The 21,696-nt window shown below is 42.2% G+C and overlaps 1 protein-coding gene across 1 annotated transcript in view; it reads left to right on the top strand.

Annotated features, from left to right (window-relative positions):
• megf10 (multiple EGF-like-domains 10) overlaps positions 1-21,696 on the top strand; it is a 158,269-nt gene that overhangs the window by 95,466 nt on the left and 41,107 nt on the right. The window contains exons 8-11 of the mRNA XM_078395540.1: positions 400-536; positions 11,775-11,987; positions 15,224-15,398; positions 16,322-16,442. Of these exons, the coding sequence (XP_078251666.1) occupies positions 400-536; positions 11,775-11,987; positions 15,224-15,398; positions 16,322-16,442 (646 nt within the window). The remainder of the gene's footprint in view (positions 1-399; positions 537-11,774; positions 11,988-15,223; positions 15,399-16,321; positions 16,443-21,696) is intronic.

Here is a 21,696-nt window from a genome sequence, read left to right as displayed (position 1 = left end):
TTCCAGCAGTTTCTATTTTTGCCCCAAGTTCCAGCAAATCAGCCATTTAGGTTTTAGACATGAGGAAATTGACAAATTGATAGATTTACAATCTCGCAGAGAATGTAAGAATATGGGAATTGGGTGGTAAAAATACTTGAGGATCGGAACTGTTCTTATTGATCAGAAAAGCAATTCATCTTGACTTCTGTTCCTATTTGTGACACATTTATTTTCTAAGTACTGGCTCAGACTGCTCAATAGCTTCCTTAAAGAAGCTCATGATTCCAAAGAATCGGTTTAGTAGTATTTAGCAGTATTTTAGTATTTAATGTAATGCCATTTATGGTTTTAAAACTATGATTTAAGCCAAAGGTTTTATTCCAAAAGAACTGATGTTTAAATGAAATATTTTTAAAGGGAACCGTTTGTGGTCAGCCATGCCCTGAGGGAAGATATGGACTAAACTGCTCACAGGAATGTCAGTGTCACAATGGTGGACAATGTGACACATCAACGGGACAATGCCAGTGTACAGCTGGCTACACAGGGGAGAGGTAATATTATTTCTGATTATTGTATTGTCAACCTTCAGTGTTTGTATATTGCATCTAAGTCCATTGTCGCATGTACCACCATCTGTAACAACCTGCAGCCCTCCCAACAATGTAATGGTGGCACAGCGGTAGAGTTGCTGCCTTACAGCGCTTGCAGCGCTGGAGACCCGAATTCGATCCCGACTACGGGTGTTGTCTATATGGAGTTTGTACATTCTCCCCATGACTGTGTGGGGTTTTTTGTGAACTCCCCAGGGATGTCAGAGATAGTCAGCAACAGCATTAGGACTTTAAGATAGAGGGGCTTTAGTATCCTGCTGGAAAGGGAGTGGTTAAAACAGCCAAATCTCAATCCTGTAGGTACTAAACTACTAAAGATTCAGAAAATATTTGCCTTCATGATCTAGCGTTCTCTCCCATTTTTCTTTCCTTTTTAATTTCTCCATTGGCATCTGATTTGACCCAGTTTCTTTCTCTGTCTTTCCTCTATTTTGCCGTCAATCCTTATCTCTCGTTGGTTATGAGTCTTGGCCCCCATTGGTTATGAGTCTTGGCCCACTGTACCTTAATGCCCTGGATGTCCTATTGTCCTCAGCGAGCCATGAGCAGCTTGTGCTCACAGCAGGTCGCAAGGCAAATGCTTTTTGAGTTCAAGAATTACTAACAGGATAACGCATGAAATATCCGACTGCAGTGAGATCGGGGCCATTAGTTTGCAGCTGGAAATACAGAGATAGAATTACATGGAGAATGTCGTGAACAGGATCTTAAGTGTTCCCTCTTGCTGGAAAGCAATGCTATCCCCTCCCTCCCTGTGCTAAACATATTACAGTTAATGCTTTACTCCAGCAGTGGTGGATCCGCACTAATGCTGTAGGGTCATTAAGCTCTTAACAATCACAACTCTGCTGGTTAATTTTCTCATGGAGGGTATATGCCTAATCCTTTTAGCCCTGATTAATCAAGGCATGTTTAAGAGAGGTCTCTGTGCGTCCCAGTGATTTACCCTTGACACATGCCTCTGATATATATTATTCTACTTCTTACATCTAACAGGTTTTAGCCAGCAGTATTGGTTTTTGCAGAAATGCTCCCTGCTGCCACTTTAATGTGGGTTTATCCAATTACAAGATTATTCTGCAATGGGTCAGTTCCTCAGAACTATTGGAGGTTCGGTCACACATCCTTACCAGCAACTTGTGCAGGGTCTTCCCAGGTTACCTATGACCTCACCTGCAAAATTCAACTTTACACAAATTCTCCCTCACATTTTAAAAGCATTTTTCTAGTTAATAATAACAACAATAATAATAATAATAATAATAATAATAATAATAATAATAATAATAATAATAATAATAATAATAATAATAATAATAATAATAATAATAATAATAATAATAATAATAATAATAATAATAATAATAATAATAACAAAAAAATATTTCATGGTATTAATTAATGATTGGATGGATATATGATAGATATACAATATACATATATAATATAGACCAAACGCAGGCTCGGCGATCATCTCGCTCAACATCTTCGCTCCAGTCCGCCTTAACGAACCTGATCTCCCGGTGGCTGAGCACTTCAACTCCCCCTCCCACTCCCAGTCTGACCTTTCTGTCATGGGCCTCCTCCAGTGTCATAGTGAGGCCCACCGGAAATTGGAGGAACAGCACCTCATATTTCGTTTGGGCAGCTTACAGCCCAGCGATATGAACATTGATTTCTCCAAGTTTAGATAGTTCCACTGTCCCTCTCTTCCCCTCCCCCTTCCCAGTTCTCCCATTATCTTCCTGTCTCCACCAATATCCTTTCCTTGTCCCACCCCCCCTGACATCAGTCTGAAGAAGGGTCTTGACCCGAAACGTCACCCATTCCTTCTCTCCAAGATGCTGCCTGACCTGCTGAGTTACTCCAGCATTTTGTGATATATATACAAATACATATACGTACATACATACATACATACATACATACATACATACATACATACATACATACATACATACATACATACACACACACACACACATATGTGTGTGTGTGTGTATATGTGTGTGTGTGTACAAATAAATATGTAATCATAGGTGATGTGAGGGTAGTATAAGAAAATAACTGCAGATGCTGGTACAAATCGAAGGTATTCATTCACAAAATGCTGGAGTAACTCAGCAGGTCAGGCAGCATCTCGGGAGAGAAGGAATGGGCGACGTTTCGGGTCGAGACCCTTCACACTTCTTCAGACTGAAGAAGTGTCTCGACCCGAAACGTCGCCCATTCCTTCTCTCCCGAGATGCTGCCTGACCTGCTGAGTTACTCCAGCATTTTGTGAATAAATACCTTCGATGATGTGAGGGTGATCATTCAATGAATTATGGCAAGTATATGTAAAATGACACAATATGGGATATTATTGAAAATAAACATTTCTGACTGACAGAGAAATTGGTTGAAGACATTTCTCACGAACAGAAGTTTTATCCAGGAACTGTCTGTATTTATAAAAAATGGCTTTAAAGTGACAGCAGCATTATTAAACATTTTTAAACTGAGTCACACAGGAAGATATTAGAGCAGGTGACCTAAAGCTACTGAACAGGAAGGTTTAAGGATAAGGATGGATTTCCTTCAGGGAGCTAAAATCACAGGTTTCAATAGTGGAGCAACTAATGGGCCTTGGTCGTCTCCATATCTCTATTGTCTGAATCAGCCCTTTTATCTCATTGTGATTTCTTGAGTGCAATGACCCTGGAGAGTGGGAGGAGGCAAGGTAGGGGGATTGAGGACATTAACCCACATACACATGCAGGCACGTACATATGCATGCCCACACACTTACACCCACACACTCATACTTACACACATTTCCAGCTCCATTTATAGGTTATAGTAAGACACAAAGTGCTGGAGTAACTAAGTGGGTCAGATAGAATCTTTGGAGAAAATAGATTGTTGATGTTTTGGGTCAGGGCCCTTCAGTCTGAAGAAGGGTCCCGACCTGAAACGTCAACTACCCATGTTCTCCAGAGATGCTGCCTGACCCCCTGTGTTGCTCCAACACTTTGTGTCTTTTTTTGTAAACCTGCATCTGCAGTTCCTTGTATCTCCCTTACTTTGTAGTGGTGGGGTAGAGCAGCAGAACCTTGAGCCATTTGCTGTTGACCTTTCTCACTTCTATCGGAAGAGCCGCAGAAAGTTGCTTTGCCATTTATGCTGACTTTGCGAAAGAGATCAGGAGGCTTACCACTGCTACTCATCACGTTGGCTGCGGGCTATTTTCCTGAATCCTTGTGGTGCGATGGGCAATTCTCACTGTATGTTGCTTTATTGTTCTTTGCCTATTCAGCACTTGGCAACCATTTAGTTTCTTTCCAGTGAGCAAATGTTGGGCAAACAGTGGGTTCAATGAATTCCAGATGACTCTTCCAAAATTGAATTTTGGAATGAGGAACGAAAATTGGGTTATTTAACGTGAATAAAAACATTGTAATTTCCCCTTTCTGTGTGGTTGCTCTGATTGATTGTGTCAAGCCTTGCAGTCTTGAATGACGTACAGCTTAAATGCAACCACTGTAACTGTACAGCGTCCAAGTATCTGTGGTTATGTTGCTGCTCGTCAACCTGCTGCTGGGAATGCTGTGTCAACAAACTTTCATTGATATTTACACAGACAGCATTGGCTGTAGCTCAAAGAAAACTCCCTCACCTCTCGGTCAAAAGGTGGAGGGTTCAAGTTCCTCTGCAATAACCAGCACAAACATCTTGCTCATCACTGATAGAATGCTAAATTGTCAGCGGCACTGCTGTTTAAACTGGTTCCCCTTTCAAGTGGATTTAAATGACCATGTGGCATTATGTAGTAGAAGAGCAGGGGAGATCTTCTAGGTTCCTGGACCAACATTTGTCCACTGATCATATTTGGTAAGAGCTTGCTGTGTTCAAGTTGTGTGCCTTGATATCTGCTTCAAAGCTATTTTATTGTCTGTGAAAGAAAGAAAGAAAGACTTGTAGTTCAATATCACATTTTATTTACAACTGATGACATGCATTCAAAGAGTAATCACGGTTATGATGTACTTTTGCATAGCACCCAGTTTCAGCAAAGATAGGTTCCACAAACTACAATGTGATAATGAGATAGGAGCAAAGAGGTCCTTCTACAGTTGTACCGGGCCCTGGTGAGACCGCACCTGGAGTACTGTGTGCAGTTTTGGTCTCCAAATTTGAGGAAGGATATTCTTGCTATTGAGGGCGTGCAGCGTAGGTTCACTAGGTTAATTCCCGGAATGGCGGGACTGTCGTATGTTGAAAAGCTGGAGCAATTGGGCTTGTATACACTGGAATTTAGAAGGATGAGGGGGGGATCTTATTGAAACATATAAGATAATTAGGGGATTGGACACATTAGAGGCAGGAAGCATGTTCCCAATGTTGGGGGAGTCCAGAACAAGGGGCCACAGTTTAAGAATAAGGGGTAGGCCATTTAGAACGGAGATGAGGAAGAAGATTTTCAGTCAGAGAGTGGTGAAGGTGTGGAATTCTCTGCCTCAGAAGGCAGTGGAGACCAGTTCGTTGGATGCTTTCAAGAGAGAGCTGGATAGAGCTCTTAAGGATAGCGGAGTGAGGGGGTATGGGGAGAAGGCAGGAACGGGGTACTGATTGAGAGTGATCAGCCATGATCGCATTGAATGGTGGTGCTGGCTCGAAGGGCTGAATGGCCTATTCCTGCACCTATTGTCTATTGCCTATTGTCTATTAATGAGCAGATAATCTGTTTGTGTAATACAGGTTGAGGAATTAGTATTAACCAGGACACTGGCATTAATTTTCCATTGAGATGGCATCATGGCATCTTTTCCTTCTCCATCTTAAGCAGTTGCTTAAGCCACATCTGTAGCTTTCGATGTGGCTGATGAAGCCAATGTGGGATCTAGTAGATCCTCCAGAGATGGGGGTTATTGTTATGTTATATATCTATAGTTATGTAGATAGTTCCTATAGATATAGGAAAGATATTGTCAAGCTGGAAAGGGTTCAGAGAAGATTTATGAAGATGTTGCCAGAACTAGAGGGTCTGAGCTATAAGGAGCAGTTGAGTAGGCTGGGTCTCTATTCCTTGGAGCGCAGGAGGATAATGGGTGATCTCATAGAAGTGTATAAAATCATGAGAGGAGTAGATCGGGTAGATGCACAGAATCTCTTGCCCAGAGTAGGGGAACCGAGGACCCGAGGACATAGATTCAAGGTGAAGGGGAAATGATTTAATAGGAATCTGAGGGGTAACTTTTTCACGGTGGGTGTATGAAACAAGCTGCCAGAGGAAGTAGTTGAGGCTGGGACTATCCCAACATTTAAGAAATAGTTAGAGAGGTACATGGATAGGACAGGTTTTTAGGGATATGGACCAAGTGCAGACAGGTGGGATTAGTGTAGCTGGGACATGTTGGCCGGTGTGGGCAAGTTAGGCCAAAGGGTCTGTTTCCACACTGTATCACTATGGCTCTATGGGGTAGGAAGGGCTTGATGGGCTGAACTGGTGGATCATTTGGAAGGTAACGTGGTCCTCCAGTTTATGCTGGATTTCTGTGCACTTCCAAATAATAGATGAGGTTCTCAATGCTATCCTGAATATTTCTATTCCATTTTGGGAAGTCATGGTCATTACCTACAGTACCAGTGATGTGCATGTGGGTGGGAAAGTTATCATTGAGAATATCTTTAAATCATTTTCTCTGTCCATCTGGTGTTCTTTTAGACCATAAGATCCTAAGACCATAAACCATAGGAGCAGAATTAAGCCATTCAGCCCATCGAGTCTGCTCCACTATTTGATCATGGCTGATCTATTTTTCCCCTCTAAACCCCCATTCTCTTACCTTCTCCCCTAACCTTTAACACCCTTACTAATCAAGAACCTATCAATCTCCACTTTAAAAATACCCTATGACATGGCTTCCACAACCATTTGTGGCAATGAATTTCACAGATTCACCACCCACTGGCTAGAGAAATTCCTTCTCATCTCTATTCTAAAGGTACACCTTTCTTTCTGAGGGTGTGCGTTCTGGTCCGCGACACTCCCACTACTAGGAACATCCTCTCCACATCTACTCTGAACAGGCCTTTCATATTATTTGGAAGGTTTAAATGAGATTCCTTTAAAACTCCAGCAAGTACAGGCCCAGAGCTGTCAAACGCTCCTCATATTTTAATCTAATCATCCTGGGATTGTTCTAGTAAATCTCCTCTGAACCCTCTCCAATGCCTGTACAACCTTCCTCAGATATGGAGCCCAAAACTGCTCACAATATTCCTATAAAGCCTCATCGTTACATCCTCTTGAAATGATTCCCAACATTGTATTTGCCTTCCTTACTATTGACTCAACCTGCAAATTCTCCTCTGCTCCTTAATAGGCAGTTGTGGCTTTGGTTTGATCATCCGTTGAAAAGACGATGCCTTCAGCAACGTATCAATGCTGCACAGGGTCTTTTGCACTTGATTACTAGACCTGAATACCAAAAAATACTTTATAACAGGAAGATGAATGTTGCACAGTGTGGCGCAGGGTAGAGTTGTTGTCTTACAGCACTTATAACGCCAGAGACCCGGTTCAATCCTGGCTACGGGTGCTTGTCTGTATGGCGTTTGTACATTCTCCCCATGATTTGCATGGGTTTTCTCTGAGAACTCCGGTTTCCTCTCACACTCCAAAGACATCCAGGTTTTCAGGTAAATTGGCTTGGTATAAAGGTAAAAATTGTCCTTAGTGTAGGATAGTGTTAATGCACGTGGATCGCTGGTCAGTGCGGACTCGGTGGGCCAAAGGGCCTGTTGCTGCGCTGTATCTCTAAACTAAAGTAAACTAAACTATTGTGTCAGTCTGCAGGAATATCTTGCCTGCTCTCCAGCAGGGTAGTGCCATAAGACTTTCACCTTGAGCTAAAAGAGCAGAACAGACTTAATTTTAACATCGATCCAATTGTACCTATAGCCACACAGTGGGTTTGGCTTTTAGATGAGATGATAAAATGAGGCCTATCCCACTGTGTCTTGGATGGTATCTGATGTGTCAGAAAGAGATCTTTCTGCAATTGTACAGGGCCCTAGTGAGACCACACCTGGAGTTTTGTGTGCAGTTTTGGTCTCCAAATTTGAGGAAAGACATTCTTGCTTGGAGGTTCACTAGGTTAATTCCCGGAATGGTAGGACTGTCATATGTTGAAAGACTGGAGCGATTGGGCTTGTATACATTGGAATTTAGGATGAGAGGGGATCATTGAAACATATAAGCTTTTACAGTCAGTTTTTATACTCCCCGCAAGTTTTCTTTCATGCTCTTTTTTCCCTCTCTCCCTTTGTCCTCCTCTGTTCAGTTCTAAATTTCTCCCAGTCCTCCAGTTTGCTTCTTCCCCTGGCCAATTTATATGCCTCTTCCTTGTATTTTACACTATCCTTGATTTCCCTCGTTAGCCAAGTTTGAGCCGCCTTCCCAGTTTGTTTTTTTTGCCAGACAGTGATGAACAATTTTTGGAGTTCATCCTTGCGGTCTTTAAATCTTTGCCATTGCATCTCCACCGTCAACCCTTTAAGTATAATTTGCCAGTCTATCCTGGCCACTTCCCATCTTTTGCCTTCAAAGTCTCCTTTTTTTTAAGTTCAGGGCCCTCGTCTCTGAATTAACATATGATGAAAGAATGGGTCGACTGGGCTTGTATTCACTGGAATTTAGAAGGATGAGAGGAAATCTTATAGAAACATAAAATTCTTAAAGGATTGGGCAGGCTAGATGCAGGAAAAATGTTCGCAATGTTGGGTGAGTCCAGAACCAGGTGCCACAGTTTAAGAATAAGGGTTGGGTCTTTAGGACAGATGAGGAAATCCTTTTTCACCCAGAGAGTTGTGAATCTGTGGAATTCTCTGCCACAGAAGGCAGTGGAGGCCAATTCACTGGATGTTTTCAAGAGGGGGTTACATTTAGCTCTTAGGGCTAAAGGAATCAAGGGACATGAGGAAAAAGCAGGAACGGTGTACTGATTTTAGATGATCAGCCATGATCATATTGAATGGTGGTGCTGGCTCAAAAGGCCGAATGGCCTACTCCTGCACCTATTTTTCTATGTTTCTATGTTTCTAATATCTGATTACAGCAATGCACTTACAGAAAGATTTATATTTATGCTAATAGAAAAACACAAAATCTTGGCCTTGACGTGACTTGTGAAAATTGTGATACAGACCCAAAGATTAATAGATCTACCTATGAATAAGCATCTCAAAGGGTACATACATTTGCAGCACAATGTGTTTTATGCTAGATTTTTCCCTTTTTAGAATTTTAATGAAATGCTTGTAGATGCAATGAGGGTATTCACACTCCATCGCCATTGTTCAAAACATTATCCCAACAGGATGGGGTCCCTGCACTTATATTGATGATCCATAGTCAAGGTCACAGAGCTTTTTCAGATTAACCAAGGGAATAGAGTTGACATTGTCTAAACCAGAGGCTGCAGACAAAATAAATTGCCAACCGACAAAGCATCGTTGTACTGCAATCATCATCTCAGCTGAGTCTGGGCCGTAATTTTAGTGACAAAGTGATATGACTTTGTTGCTTTAAAATAGATTATCTGTCCACAAATATGTTTGATTATCAGTTAAGATTTTTTTTTTAAACCCACAATTTGCCTATTTTTAATTTAAAATCCCAGCCTGGCATGACAATTATAGATTCAGGGATTTATAAGACGAGGTTTATGAATATCATTCTTTGAAAATTTGATTTTACTTTGAATTTTCATGACAGATGCTGGTTTTTCAGCACAATGGTGTTGCTTGTGTAGCGCACAAGCTCCTCCCCCTCTTCATCCCACTCTATTTCCATATTATTCTTGTCCTTATTCCTTCCTCCAATATCCTTATAAACCCATCACAACCAACCCCTGTGGTCACGGATCTGATATTCACCACCCTCTGGGTAAAATGCTTCTCCTAACTTCCCTGTTGGATTTATCAGTGACCATCTTGTATTTATTTCCACTCATTTCAGCCCCATTCAAGTGGGAAGTTCTTGTCCCTATTTCCGCCATCAGTTTTAAGACCTCACAAAGCTCAGAATATGGTCACAATCTAGATCCATTTTTTTTCTTATTGCATCCAGTTAAGTGCAGCGAAGTGATGCAAGTGTGAGTTCAGGTTTGAGGGGAAGAAGTCTCTGAGGAACTTTGATCATGATGTCATGAAGTTTAGATTAGTAATGAGCAATCATGATAAAACTTCTTAATTGGCAGTGGTCTCATTTCAAATGAGATGATCAAGAAACTAAAACAAAACCAAAAAAAATGCTAGAAAGGCTCAACAAATCTGGCAGCATCTTTGGAATTATGTTTCAAGTCCAGTCCCCATCTTCAGAACTGGGGAAGATTAGAAAAACACGTTAGTTTCCAATAGCAGATAAGGTAGAGGAATGATTGGTAGTGAAAGGGGATATCTTTGACAGGGTGAGAGCAGTTGATGTTTAGGGATAGTAAATATTAAGTGGTGTAAGGTTAATAGGATATATTCCACAAGCTAGACTATGCAAAAAAGTATAGAGAGCTTGGTGTAGGTATAATAGGTCAAAGGGCCTGTTTCCATGCTGTGTTGAAACATGGAAGCCAGAGAGGGCAGACTAGGAACAGGAAATTGGCCAAGGTAAAATATAAATAAATACTGGCAAGTAAATCTGTAACGGAGCCGTATGTGTTGTTTAAAATGTAAATATTTCAGGAACAGGTTAGATAGATTCCACTAGAGGGAAAGACAGAGCTCCCAGGGTGAGAAAGGAGATGGAAAAATAGTGACACAAAAATTGGTTACGTGGACTGCCTTTACCTTTGGTAATTTTTATATTTGCAGGAATTTCTTTTGCACAAATTATTTAAACGGGAACTAAGCTGAGTATTATAAACTGAGGGGGGGGGGGGGTGAAAAGGAAGATAAAAATTAAATAAGAATAAAATGGCAACTGACATAATAAGAAACCGAAAAGTCTTCTTCAGGCAGGTGGATAGTAAGTGACTTGGAAGAGAAGAAGTAGGCCAAAAAGGGTCAGGAGGGTATAGTGTGCATGTAGGCAAAAAACATGGCTGAGATATTTAAGGGACACCTTCACCATGGAAGAGAATGCCGCCAAATTCTCAGAAGATGAGCAGGTAGTAGAGATAAGAAATGGAATGCAAATTGATAATATATAGATACTGGGAAGCTGGCAGGTGTGCAAAAGGCAATGTTCTGATGCAGAAGGAAATACAGGCAAAGAAATGCAGGCTAATTTTTAAACAAAAAATCAAACTGCTGGAGGAACTCAGTGGTTCAAGCGGCACCTATGGAGGCAACCTGTGGAGTGGTTGATGTTTTGACAAACACTGCCCAAGCTGCCGACTACCTCTAGTAGTGAGGGGGTGTTTTTGCTCCAGATTACAGCTTGTGCAGTGCCTTGTACCTCACTTTTAAACGTGGTTATAACACAAATCTCATGAAAAAAAAGAGAGGAAATGGAAGTAAAATTCCGTTCGCTGAATGATGAAGTGAAGCACCAACACTACCATGGAGCACAGCAGAGTCAGCCTGGGCTGGTGGAGATCCTGCCACACAGCGTGAGTGACTGGGGTTCAATCTCATACTCCGTTGCTGCCTGTGTGGAGCTAGAAGGCTCTTCCTATGATCGAGTCGAGTACTCTGATTTCCTTCAACATCCTAAATTCACATCTGCTGGTTAATAAAATGGCCATTCTAAATTGACTCCACCATGTAGGGTGAGTGATAGATTGCGGGGTGGATGAAATGGAACTGGTGAAGGACAAGTGTAAAAGGGTGCTCCATGGTCAGTGAAGTAGACACAAAATGCCGGAGTAACTCAGCGTGACAGGCAGCATCTCTGGAGAGAAGGAATGGATGACGTTTCGTGTCAAGACACTTCTTCAGTCTTGAGAAGGTTCTCGACCCAAAACATCACCCATTCCTTTAATCCAGAGATGCTACTTGTCCAGCTGAGTTACTCCAGCATTTCGTGTCTATCTTCGGGGTAAACCAGCATCTGCAGTTCCTTCCTATGCACATGGTCAGTGAACTTCTGCACCGTATGAATCTATGACTCCAACATCAATTATAGATGAAGGTTATTGTTTAAAATGAACACACTGGTTTTTAAGACTTTAATGTTTGTGCATTTTGTTTTACAAGATGTCAAGATCAATGCTCCTTTGGTACTTATGGTAGAAACTGCAGTGAACGATGCAGCTGCCTCAATGGGGGCAAGTGCTACCACATCAGTGGGACGTGTCTGTGTGAGCCAGGCTTCACGGGGGATTCCTGCCAGACCCGCATGTGTCCTGACAATATCTACGGGATGAACTGTGACAAGCACTGCCCCTGCAACCAAAAAACTACACTCGGGTAAGCCTAAAGCTAATTCGGCCAATGGGCCAATATCTGAATATGCTATTTGCAAATTTTTAGTAAATGCATTTCCCTTCTCAGTCTTCAGGTGGAATTTTTTTGTTGATCTCTTGTACTCGATGTGAAATGTAGGTGAACCCATCTTACAGCAGTTTGGGTTACAGAAATTCACCCATGCAGAATATACAAAACATTACCAAAGAAAATGAGTAGAAATGAACTGCAGAGTCTGGTAGATACCAAAGATAGACACAAAGTGCTGGAGTAAATCATCAGGCCACGAGCATTTCTGGATAAAAAGATTGGGTGACATTTTGGGTCGGAACCCATCTTCAGAAATGTCACCCATCCTTTTTCTCCAGAGATGCAGCCTGACCCGCTGAGTTACTCCAGCACTTTGTGTCTACCAAAGAAAATGAGATACAGAATAAACATTTGCTCTCACAAAATTTAAATGGATATAAACCCAAATAAATAAAAACAATATTTTTTTCTCGTGGTGTGGACAGTTTTCCAGGAACACAATTCTCCCCCCCCCCCCCGACTGGAGCGACTAGGCTTGTATACACAGGAATTTAGAAGGATGAGAGGGGATCTTATTGAAACATATAAGATTATTAAAGGATTGGACACATTAAAGGCAGGAAACATGTTCCTAATGTTGGGGGAGTCCAGAACCAGGGACCGCAGTTTAAGAATAAGGGGTAGGCCATTTAGAACTGAGATGAGGAAAAACTTTTTCACTCAGAGAGTTGTGAATCTGTGGAATTCTCTGCCTCAGATGGCAGTGGAAACCAATTCTCTGGATGCTTTCAAGAGAGTTATATAGAGCTCTTAAAGATAGCGGAGTCATGGGATATGGGGAGAGGGCAGAACGTGGTACTGATTGTGGATGATCAGCCATGATCACAGTGAATGGCCAAAAGGCCGAATGGCCTACTCCTGCACTTGTTGTCTATTGTCTATTGTAGAGTCGCCTTTGTACATTGCACTCTGTTTCTAAAAGGTACCCACTTCAACAGCACCAAATGACAGGAGAGCAGTTCAACATCGCAGACTTGACGAGAAGAAGCCCAAAAAAAGACACTAAGTGTTGGAGGAACTCAGCAGTTCAGACAGCATCTCTGGAGAATATCTCTTTCCCAGATGCTGCTTGATCTGCTGAGTTTTTCCAGCACTTTCTGTTTTTCTCCCTCTGACCATTTCTCTCAATCTGCTTCTCACTCTTCTTGTACAGTACAATATACTGTACATCTTGCATGTAAATGCATTTTTGTGTTTTGAAATGATCTAACAAATAGAATAAGACTGCCTCACTCGTACTCTTCTGTTCAATATAAATGGATATTTTATTCAAGTAGATCACATCAATATGAGTAGCCGAGCTTCACCGGAGCTGTGAGTAAAGTAATTTATCAAACAGAACAATGCCTTTCACTCTGAATGCTCTTGGAGCTGGTCAGAACAATCTTGAATAACTTCAAAGCCTTTCTCTCCCTGTCAGTCAAACATATTGTTAAAGGGTACAATAAACCATAATGCAGCTATTCTGCAAGTGGAAATTAAAATGCTTCTTGGCACATTAACAATAGGGCAACCTTTATAGAACTATGTCAGAGATGTAAATTGAGACATGTCAAATTCATTTAGAGATATCTGGCCTATTTATGCTTATTGGATCACGTCTTGGGCATTGATTTGGCACAAGCCCCTGTGTGTGCTGGGCAGACTACTCTGGATGGTCTTGAAAGGAAACGCCACCCATTCCTTCTCTCCAGAGATACTGCCTGTCCCGTTGAGTTACTCCAGCATTTTGTGTCTACCTTTGATTTAAACCAGCATCTGCAGTTCTTTCCTACTACTCTGGATGATGTGCTTATTTACAAAGATTAAAACAGCTGCCTCATCGGCCTTGAAAATGGCAGGTGTGTCAGGTGGGGACAGCTGGCTGTCGACCAGGTATCACGACCTGTGAAATTCATGACCTCCCCAGGGTAGTTGCTGTCTTCTCCAATTACTGCCTGGATGAAAGACTCCTGAACAACTGCGAGCACAATTCTACAGTCCCGACTGCAGACTTAGTAAGAGTAATAGAGTGATACAGCGTGGAAACAGGCCCTTTGTCCCAACTTGCCCACACTGGCCAACATATTCCGGCTACACTAGTCCCACCTACCGATATCCCTCCAAACCTGTCCTATCCACTTAGTTAGTGGATTCTAGTCCCACTGCAGAGAGAAATCAAAGCTGACACTGTGGAGAAGTACTGAGGGAATGCTGCAATGTCGGGTGTTGAGGGCACGAGTGGTTTTTAACTATGGTCTTCCCTGCTGTCCCAGACTACTATTGCAAGTAAGAAAAGGAGAATTTCTCCTTGTGTCTGAGCAATATTTATTACATCACCAAAAAACTGGATTATCCGGTCATTGTTACATTACTAATGCTGGGAGTTTGCTCTGAGTTAAATTGGCCATTTTGTTTCTACACGGCAACAGGGAACACACTTTATAATGGACCACACTGGCTGTGGCGAATTTTGGGCTATTCTGACAGGTGTTGTGGCAAGGCTAGTGTTCCACAGGGAAAGAGCCTCAGCTGCGACCTGTTAAGATCATTGAACGAGTTTAGTTTAGTTTAGAGATACAGTGTGGAAACAGGCCCATTGGCCCACCGAGTCCACTCTGACTATAGATCAACTGCTCAGAATCATTCCACCACCTACACACCAGGGGCAATTTGAACAGGTCAATTATCCTACAAATCCTAGCGATGTGGGAGGAAACAAGAACACCCGGAGGAAACTCACGTTGTCACAGGGAGAACATGAAAACTCCACACAGACAGCATTTGAGGTCGGGATCGAACCATGGTCTTTGGAGCTTCGAGGCAGCAGCTCTACCAGCTGCGCCTTTGTGCCGACCGCCAACACAGCTGAAACCCAAAGCATGCGGCCTCTTGAACTCAGACCAAACGATGGCCCTTGTGGGTCGGAAATATGGCAGCAATCACTGTCACTGAGATTAACGTTACTGAAAGAGCTCAAAGAACCACTGCTGGAACCGGTTTAAGGGAAAATAAATCAAATAGCAATTCCTTTTCTCTTAAAATAATCACTCAAGAAGAGGATTACAAGCAGTAGAAACTGGAGTTAGTGTTTCAGGTACAACGGCTGTGTGCATAAGACTATTGCTATGTTACACGAGACTGAAAGGCCTTTTATCCTCCCTCACCAGCTGTCACCCCTTGTCTGGCGAATGTGCTTGCAAACCCGGATGGTCTGGACTTTACTGCAACGAGACATGTGCTCCTGGATTTTATGGTATATCTTGTCGTCAAATCTGCAGCTGCCAAAACGGAGCAGACTGCGATGGCGAAACTGGCAACTGCATCTGCGCGCCAGGATATAAGGTAACAGGATTTGTCTGCTCTGCACAAAAACAGTCTGGAGGTTTTTTTCTTCTTTTGTCTTTAAATGGATTGTTTGAGTTTGTTTGTCTGTTCAGTTTCTGCTGCTCCTTCCAGCAACTGGTTTCTCTTTCTTGCCCCCACACAAGTGGACTGTGCTGTTTCTCACATCTGTTGCCCGTGTTAATCCTGTCTCCACTCCTCGCTCTTCATATGAGTATATCCTTCCATTCCTTTCACCTTCATTCCTTTAACCAGCTCCCACTTAAATGAATGGGAAGAAGGGTTCCGACTCAAAATGCCACCTATTCCTTTTGTCCAGAGATGTCGCCTGACCCGCTGAGTTACTCCAGCACGTTGTGTTCACCTCCCCTTAAATGTATCTCTTCTCTTATTCACAAACACTCCCCGACAGAGTGAATTTCACATTCTCACTGCTCGCCGGATAAATAGGGATTTCATCTATTCTTCATTGGATTTATCAATTACTGTCTTGTATTGAAGGCCCAAGTTCTGATATTGTGCCATCTGTGGAAACAGTATCATCTCAAAGCCTTGTCATTTTTAAAAAGGACTCCAGTAGTCCTTTACCGTTCCTCTTATTTTACAGATACAGCATGGAAATAGCAAGTCCACACCAACCATTGATCACCTGTTCACACTGATATTCTGATATCCACTTTTGCATTCACTCCCTGCAAACCAGGGACAATTTACAGAGGGTTAATTAACCTACAATCCCCGATATTTTTTTACGGGAAGAAAACACTTTTTTTTTCCTGATCCCTTTGGAAAAGTGGAATGATTTTAATCAGTTACTATTTCTAGCTATGTTAGCCATTGTTATTTAATTCCAGAATATATGCAGTTTTCTTTCTTCTTTTTTTAAAAGCTTTAAATCTTGCTCTGTATCACTTCTTCGGCAGGGGTCTGATTGCTCGATTCCTTGTCCAGCTGGTACCAATGGAGTTAACTGTTCCTCTAGCTGTGTCTGTAAAAATGAAGCAGCCTGTTCACCAGCCGATGGCTCCTGTACATGTAAAACAGGTAGGCAAGGGGAAGTGTGGAGGTGGATTTGCCTGATAACCTACGGTGCTGAAACGTCTTCTCCCCTCAAAGCATTCTGAATAAATAGTCTTTCTTGCAATCTCCAGCTCCCCGCCCTAAACATTCATTATTCAGGTACTTTAATATGGGATATCTTTGATACTGCATTGGTTATTTAGAAAAATGTTCCAAGGCACAAAAGTCTTTGCCCTCACCAGTGCTCCATTCATTCAGTAGTGCCAGTCAGAATTATTTGGTCAAGTCTCTAGAGATGTATTTGAGTTTTAAACCCAAGGCCATTGGACCACAGGCCAGAGGTGACATTAGGTGCAGCAGATGAGTAAAATAGAGAGTGGAAAGGACATGAAGGGATTTGGGGAAGGGTGGTCATTTTTAAAACTTGGTGCAGGATCCAGTTGTTGTTTGAGCCCAGGAATCGACTTAAACATGCACATTCATTCATGCTTTCACACGTGCCAAATAAATTGACTTTAGACATTTTAGATGCACTACTTGGATGCTGTGCTTACAGAAATCACAGAACTGGGATATTCATGCTTTAATAATTTGTTATCTAGATTATTGTGGTGAAGTTGCTCAAACTATTATGACTGCACTGCACTGAAGTCATTGGTTGAACTTGGTATAAAATGGTGGGTGCTTTTTTCTGGGATAAAAGGATGCTGGTACACATGTCATTTCTTGCTGCTGGTGTCAATGGCAGATTGTTGCTCTATAATCTGCTTAAGCTGTTTAAGGGCCTGACTGCCCAATTTAATGAAGACATTTTTATTTCTAATTTTCTAGAAATCTTTATTCGGACTTTACTGGACTTTATCTTGCACTAGACATTATCCCCTTTATCATGTATCTGAACACAGTGGACGGCTTGATTGTAATTATGTATATTCTTTCCATTGACTGGTTAGCATGCAACAAAAACTTTTCACTGTACCTCAGTACACATGGCAGTAAAGTAAAGTAAAGTAACTCTGTGGAAGTGTCCGCAGCTTTCACATTGGCCCCATTGATCTCTTCAGAACCCATTGCACTGGAGTGGATGAAAAAATGAAAAAAAGTTGTAACTGATTATCAACGCCATCACCAGTGTATTGTTCACAGGGCATCAGCTTTCTAGACATGAAGACGTCACACATTTAGGTCAAGGGTCAGCATTGTCTCTGTAATGTAATGGCAATGCAAGGGGTTGGGAAGGGGAACAAGGGGATTATGGTGCTAATGCCTGCTGGGGAGACCACCTCTCTGAAGCCTCCATTCATCTCCAGCTCAGGAACGGGCCCGATCACATCGCATGACTACTGGTGGCCAATGTTTCTGTTATTAGTGGCAGGATTGGGTCTGCTGTAGAGGGGTGCATGAGCTGCACTTCCAGCTTCACAGGAGCCTCTGTGTCTACGGAGAGCACCAGCATCCATTTGAAAAAAATGTAAAAATCACAAGGGATTTGTGTTTTTCTTTCATGCTAACATTCTGTCACTGGGGATGTGGGGATGCCACTTACATTCATAGTTCATTATCAGTGTTCCATTGTCTTCCACAAGCCATGACCTTTCAATGCATTTTCTGTTCTGAAGTAATTAATTGAACAGTGCACATGAGTGAAGTCATCGCATGCACAAAATTTGATGGATTTATGAAACATGCTAGGAAGTGCCCAGAGCAATTATCTAATGAACAGGAAATTTCTATATTTCCTTCCAACGTTGCAGGAGATCTATGCCGACTTGCATAGCAGTCTCATTCCCCATGAATTTTCTAGTACCTAATTCTTCCCACGACCCCATCAACCATTCTTCTGCTTACCTTCACTTGAAGGGCAATTTAAAGGGACAGTTAGCCGACTAACCCAGAGTTTTGGGTCACTGGAAGTACATGTAAACTCCACACGGACAGCATCAGAGGTCAGGATTGAACCCAGATCATTGGGGCTCCAATGTACGGACATTGGTATCCATTAGCTCTATGAGTATTTAGATGTGTCAATGCTTCTATGGCTGCCATGTAAATGGAGTGAGTGAGAAGAAATCAAGTTGCATTATCTCAGCAGCATTCATTGCCAGAGGACAATGAATGAATTTTAGAGCAAATTCCTTTGGACAGTATTTAGTCTGGCTGTTGCTAGGTGTTCAGAACTGGTACAGAGATGCACGTATTGTAGTACTCTGACATCGATATCAGGGCAACACAATGCACTTTCTGAACCTGTTAAGTAGGTTAAGGAAAAGTATCTCAATTGTTTCCAAGATATATTTCAAAGCCATTCAATTTCTTTTTTTTTCACACCCTCATTTTAGAGGCAGTGTTTCAGATTGGAACAATGTTCCACATATTCACCAATCCTGAAGCACTGTAAACAGTACAACTTATGAAGATTGTATTGACATCAGAAGGTGTGCAGTCTAAATTTACCTCGACTCCAATGGTTAAGTTTAGACTACATTTAGACTTTAGAGATACAATACGGAGTTATGAGGAGGAATTTATTAATTTGCACTGTGTTTCCCACAATTTAGAAGGTTAAAGAGGTTTTGATTGAAGTTTTGTTTTGGATATTAATGGGGAGAGAACGGGATGGATATAACAAAGCTTTTTGCTTGTGGGTGAATCTGGTCCTAAAAGTGAGAGCCAGACTTTTCAGGAGTGAAGTCAGGAGACACAAATACACATAGAGGGTGGAAAAAAGTTTAAATCTACTTTCCCAACCAGCAATAGATGCAAGATGAGTTATTAAATTTATGAGAGAGATTGATAGATTTTTATTAAATAAAGGAACACAGAGGTGCAGAGTACAGTAGTTACAGATTTATGGAGTTAGCTAGAGATTTGTTGGGGTGGCATGGTGGTGCAGTGGTAGAATTGCTGCCTTACAACGCCAGGGACCCAGATACGATCATGACTACCGGTGCTGACTATACGGAGTTTGTACGTTCTCCCCGTGACCACGTAGGTTTTCTCCAGGCACTCCGGTTTCCTCCCACACTCCAAAGACATAGAGGTTTGTGGGTTAATTGGCTTTGGTAAAGTTGTAAATTGCCCCTTGTGTGCAGGATAGTGTCAGTGTATGGGATTGCTGACTCGGTGGGCGTTTCCATGCTGTATCTCTAAACTAAACTAAGAAAACAGATCAGACAGGAGTACGTGGAATGACGGAACAAGCTCAAGCAGTTGAATGGCTTTCTCCTGTTAGACAATAGACAATAGGTGCAGGAGTAGGCCATTCGGCCCTTCAAGCCAGTACCGCCATTCAATGTGATCATGGCTGATCATTCTCAATCAGTACCCCGTTCCTGCTTTCTCCCCATACCCCCTGACTCCGCTATCCTTAGAGCTCTATCTAGCTCTCTCTTGAATGTATTCAGAGAATTGGCCTCCACTGCCCTCTGAGGCAGAGAATTCCACAGATTCACAACTCTCTGACTAAAAAAGTTTTTCCTCATCTCTGTTCTAAATGGCCTACCCCTTATTCTTAAACTGTGGCCCCTGGTTCTGGACTGTTATGGGTTCTTAGTGGAGACAAGGAACTGCAGATGTTGCTCTATGCCAAAGATATACACAAAGTGCTGGAGTGACTGAACGGGTCAGGCAGCATCACTGGAGAAAAAGGATGGGTGATGTTTTGGGTCAGGACCTTCTTCAGACTGAATGTAGGAGGTGGGGGAAGGGGTAAAGAGCTGGAGGCGAGACAAGACCAAGAGCAATCAAGGCCGGTCACAAATGACCTCAGGTGTGATCTCGAGGGGGGCCCATGACAGAAATGGCAGTATGAGAATGGGAAGGGGAGTTGAAATGGTTGGCAACTTGGAGATCCCGTAGGCCTGTGCGGATCGAGTATAGGTGTTCGGCGAAATGGTCGCCAAGTCTACGACCTTTGTGTTCTGGGCCTCCTACATTGACAGAGTGAAGCCACATAAAAATTGGAGGAATAGCACCTCATATTTTGCTTGGGTAGCTTACAACCCAGCAGTATGAACACTGAATTCTCTAATTTGAAGTAACCTCTACTTACACTCCCCTCCCCTCCTCCTCCTCCTCCCTTGACCCCTTCCTCCTCCCTTGTCGTTTTACCAGTTCCACAGTTCTCCACATGGTTTTCCTTCTGAGATCACACATTCCCTAGCCAACAATGGACTCACCAGGCACCACCCTGGTTGAGGTCGTTTGTGACTAGCCTTGACTGGTCGTGGTCTTTTCTTGCCTTCAACATTGATTCTTAGTCATTCTTTTTCTAAAATTTATGAGACATTTACCGTTTTTACTCTTGTATAAACAAGTGGTTTTACAGTTGAAGAGAAAGGGAAAGGGAAGGAGCCATACTGTCAAACTGCTCACCTCATTTTGATGAGGGAGCTCATCCAGTACATTATTGTGATCTGCGGCATGCTACCTCAAGGGGCAGTGGTAGCAGAGTCCAATTTACAAAACAGAGTGGCTACATAGGTTAAAGGGAAGAATTTGGAGAGGTATGGAGACAGAGCTATGTATTCTGTGTGCACACCACGATCAAAACAAAATGTTGACCATGTGTTAATTGGGAGAAATGTAGACCACAGCTGTCTCTGACAGACTACTGTAAACCAACAATGATAAGCAAGACAAAAATACCACATGCTATTCGTAGCAGGAGAGAATGTTACTTATTGTTCAGTGTTGAAAGAACACCACTCATGTTTAAGGACCGTATATCACAGCAGGAGGATATTTGGCCAACTGTGCCTTTCCTGGCTTCTTGAGAGATGTCTTCAATTAGTTCTGGTCTTCCCTTGCATTGCCCTGCAAATGTTTTCTAGTCTACCGTTTATCCAACACAGTACAATAGTTAAAAAGGTTCTGAGATTGTCTTATCACGGTATGAAATTCAAATTGGTTTGGGTGGTGATTAGCAGCAGAAGGGAGTAGCAAACATTAGTGGGAAATAGTAGTATTATTGCAGTAAGGCAATTAGAGGTAGCAGCATAAAAGATAATACAGTCATCATGGTGAACTGTGGTGTACATGCAGACTGGATACATCAAATTAGTACCGGCGTAATAGAGAGCAAGTCCCTGTAATGCTGTATAATTACTTTTTAATCAGTGCATTGAAGCACTGACTGGGGAACTGGCTACCTTACGTCTAGTACTGTTCAATGAGGAAAAACTAATTATTAATCTTGTAAAGGGGCCCCAAGGAAAGAGTGACCATAATACTATTGAATTTTACATAAGTTTAAAAGTGATACAGTTCAATCTGAAAC

This window comes from Rhinoraja longicauda, chromosome 3 (assembly GCF_053455715.1).
Source record: "Rhinoraja longicauda isolate Sanriku21f chromosome 3, sRhiLon1.1, whole genome shotgun sequence".
In the NCBI taxonomy this organism is placed as follows: domain Eukaryota; kingdom Metazoa; phylum Chordata; class Chondrichthyes; order Rajiformes; family Arhynchobatidae; genus Rhinoraja; species Rhinoraja longicauda.
The sequence above is the reverse complement of the archived record's forward strand: the minus strand, read 5'-3'. Positions and strand labels throughout refer to the sequence as shown.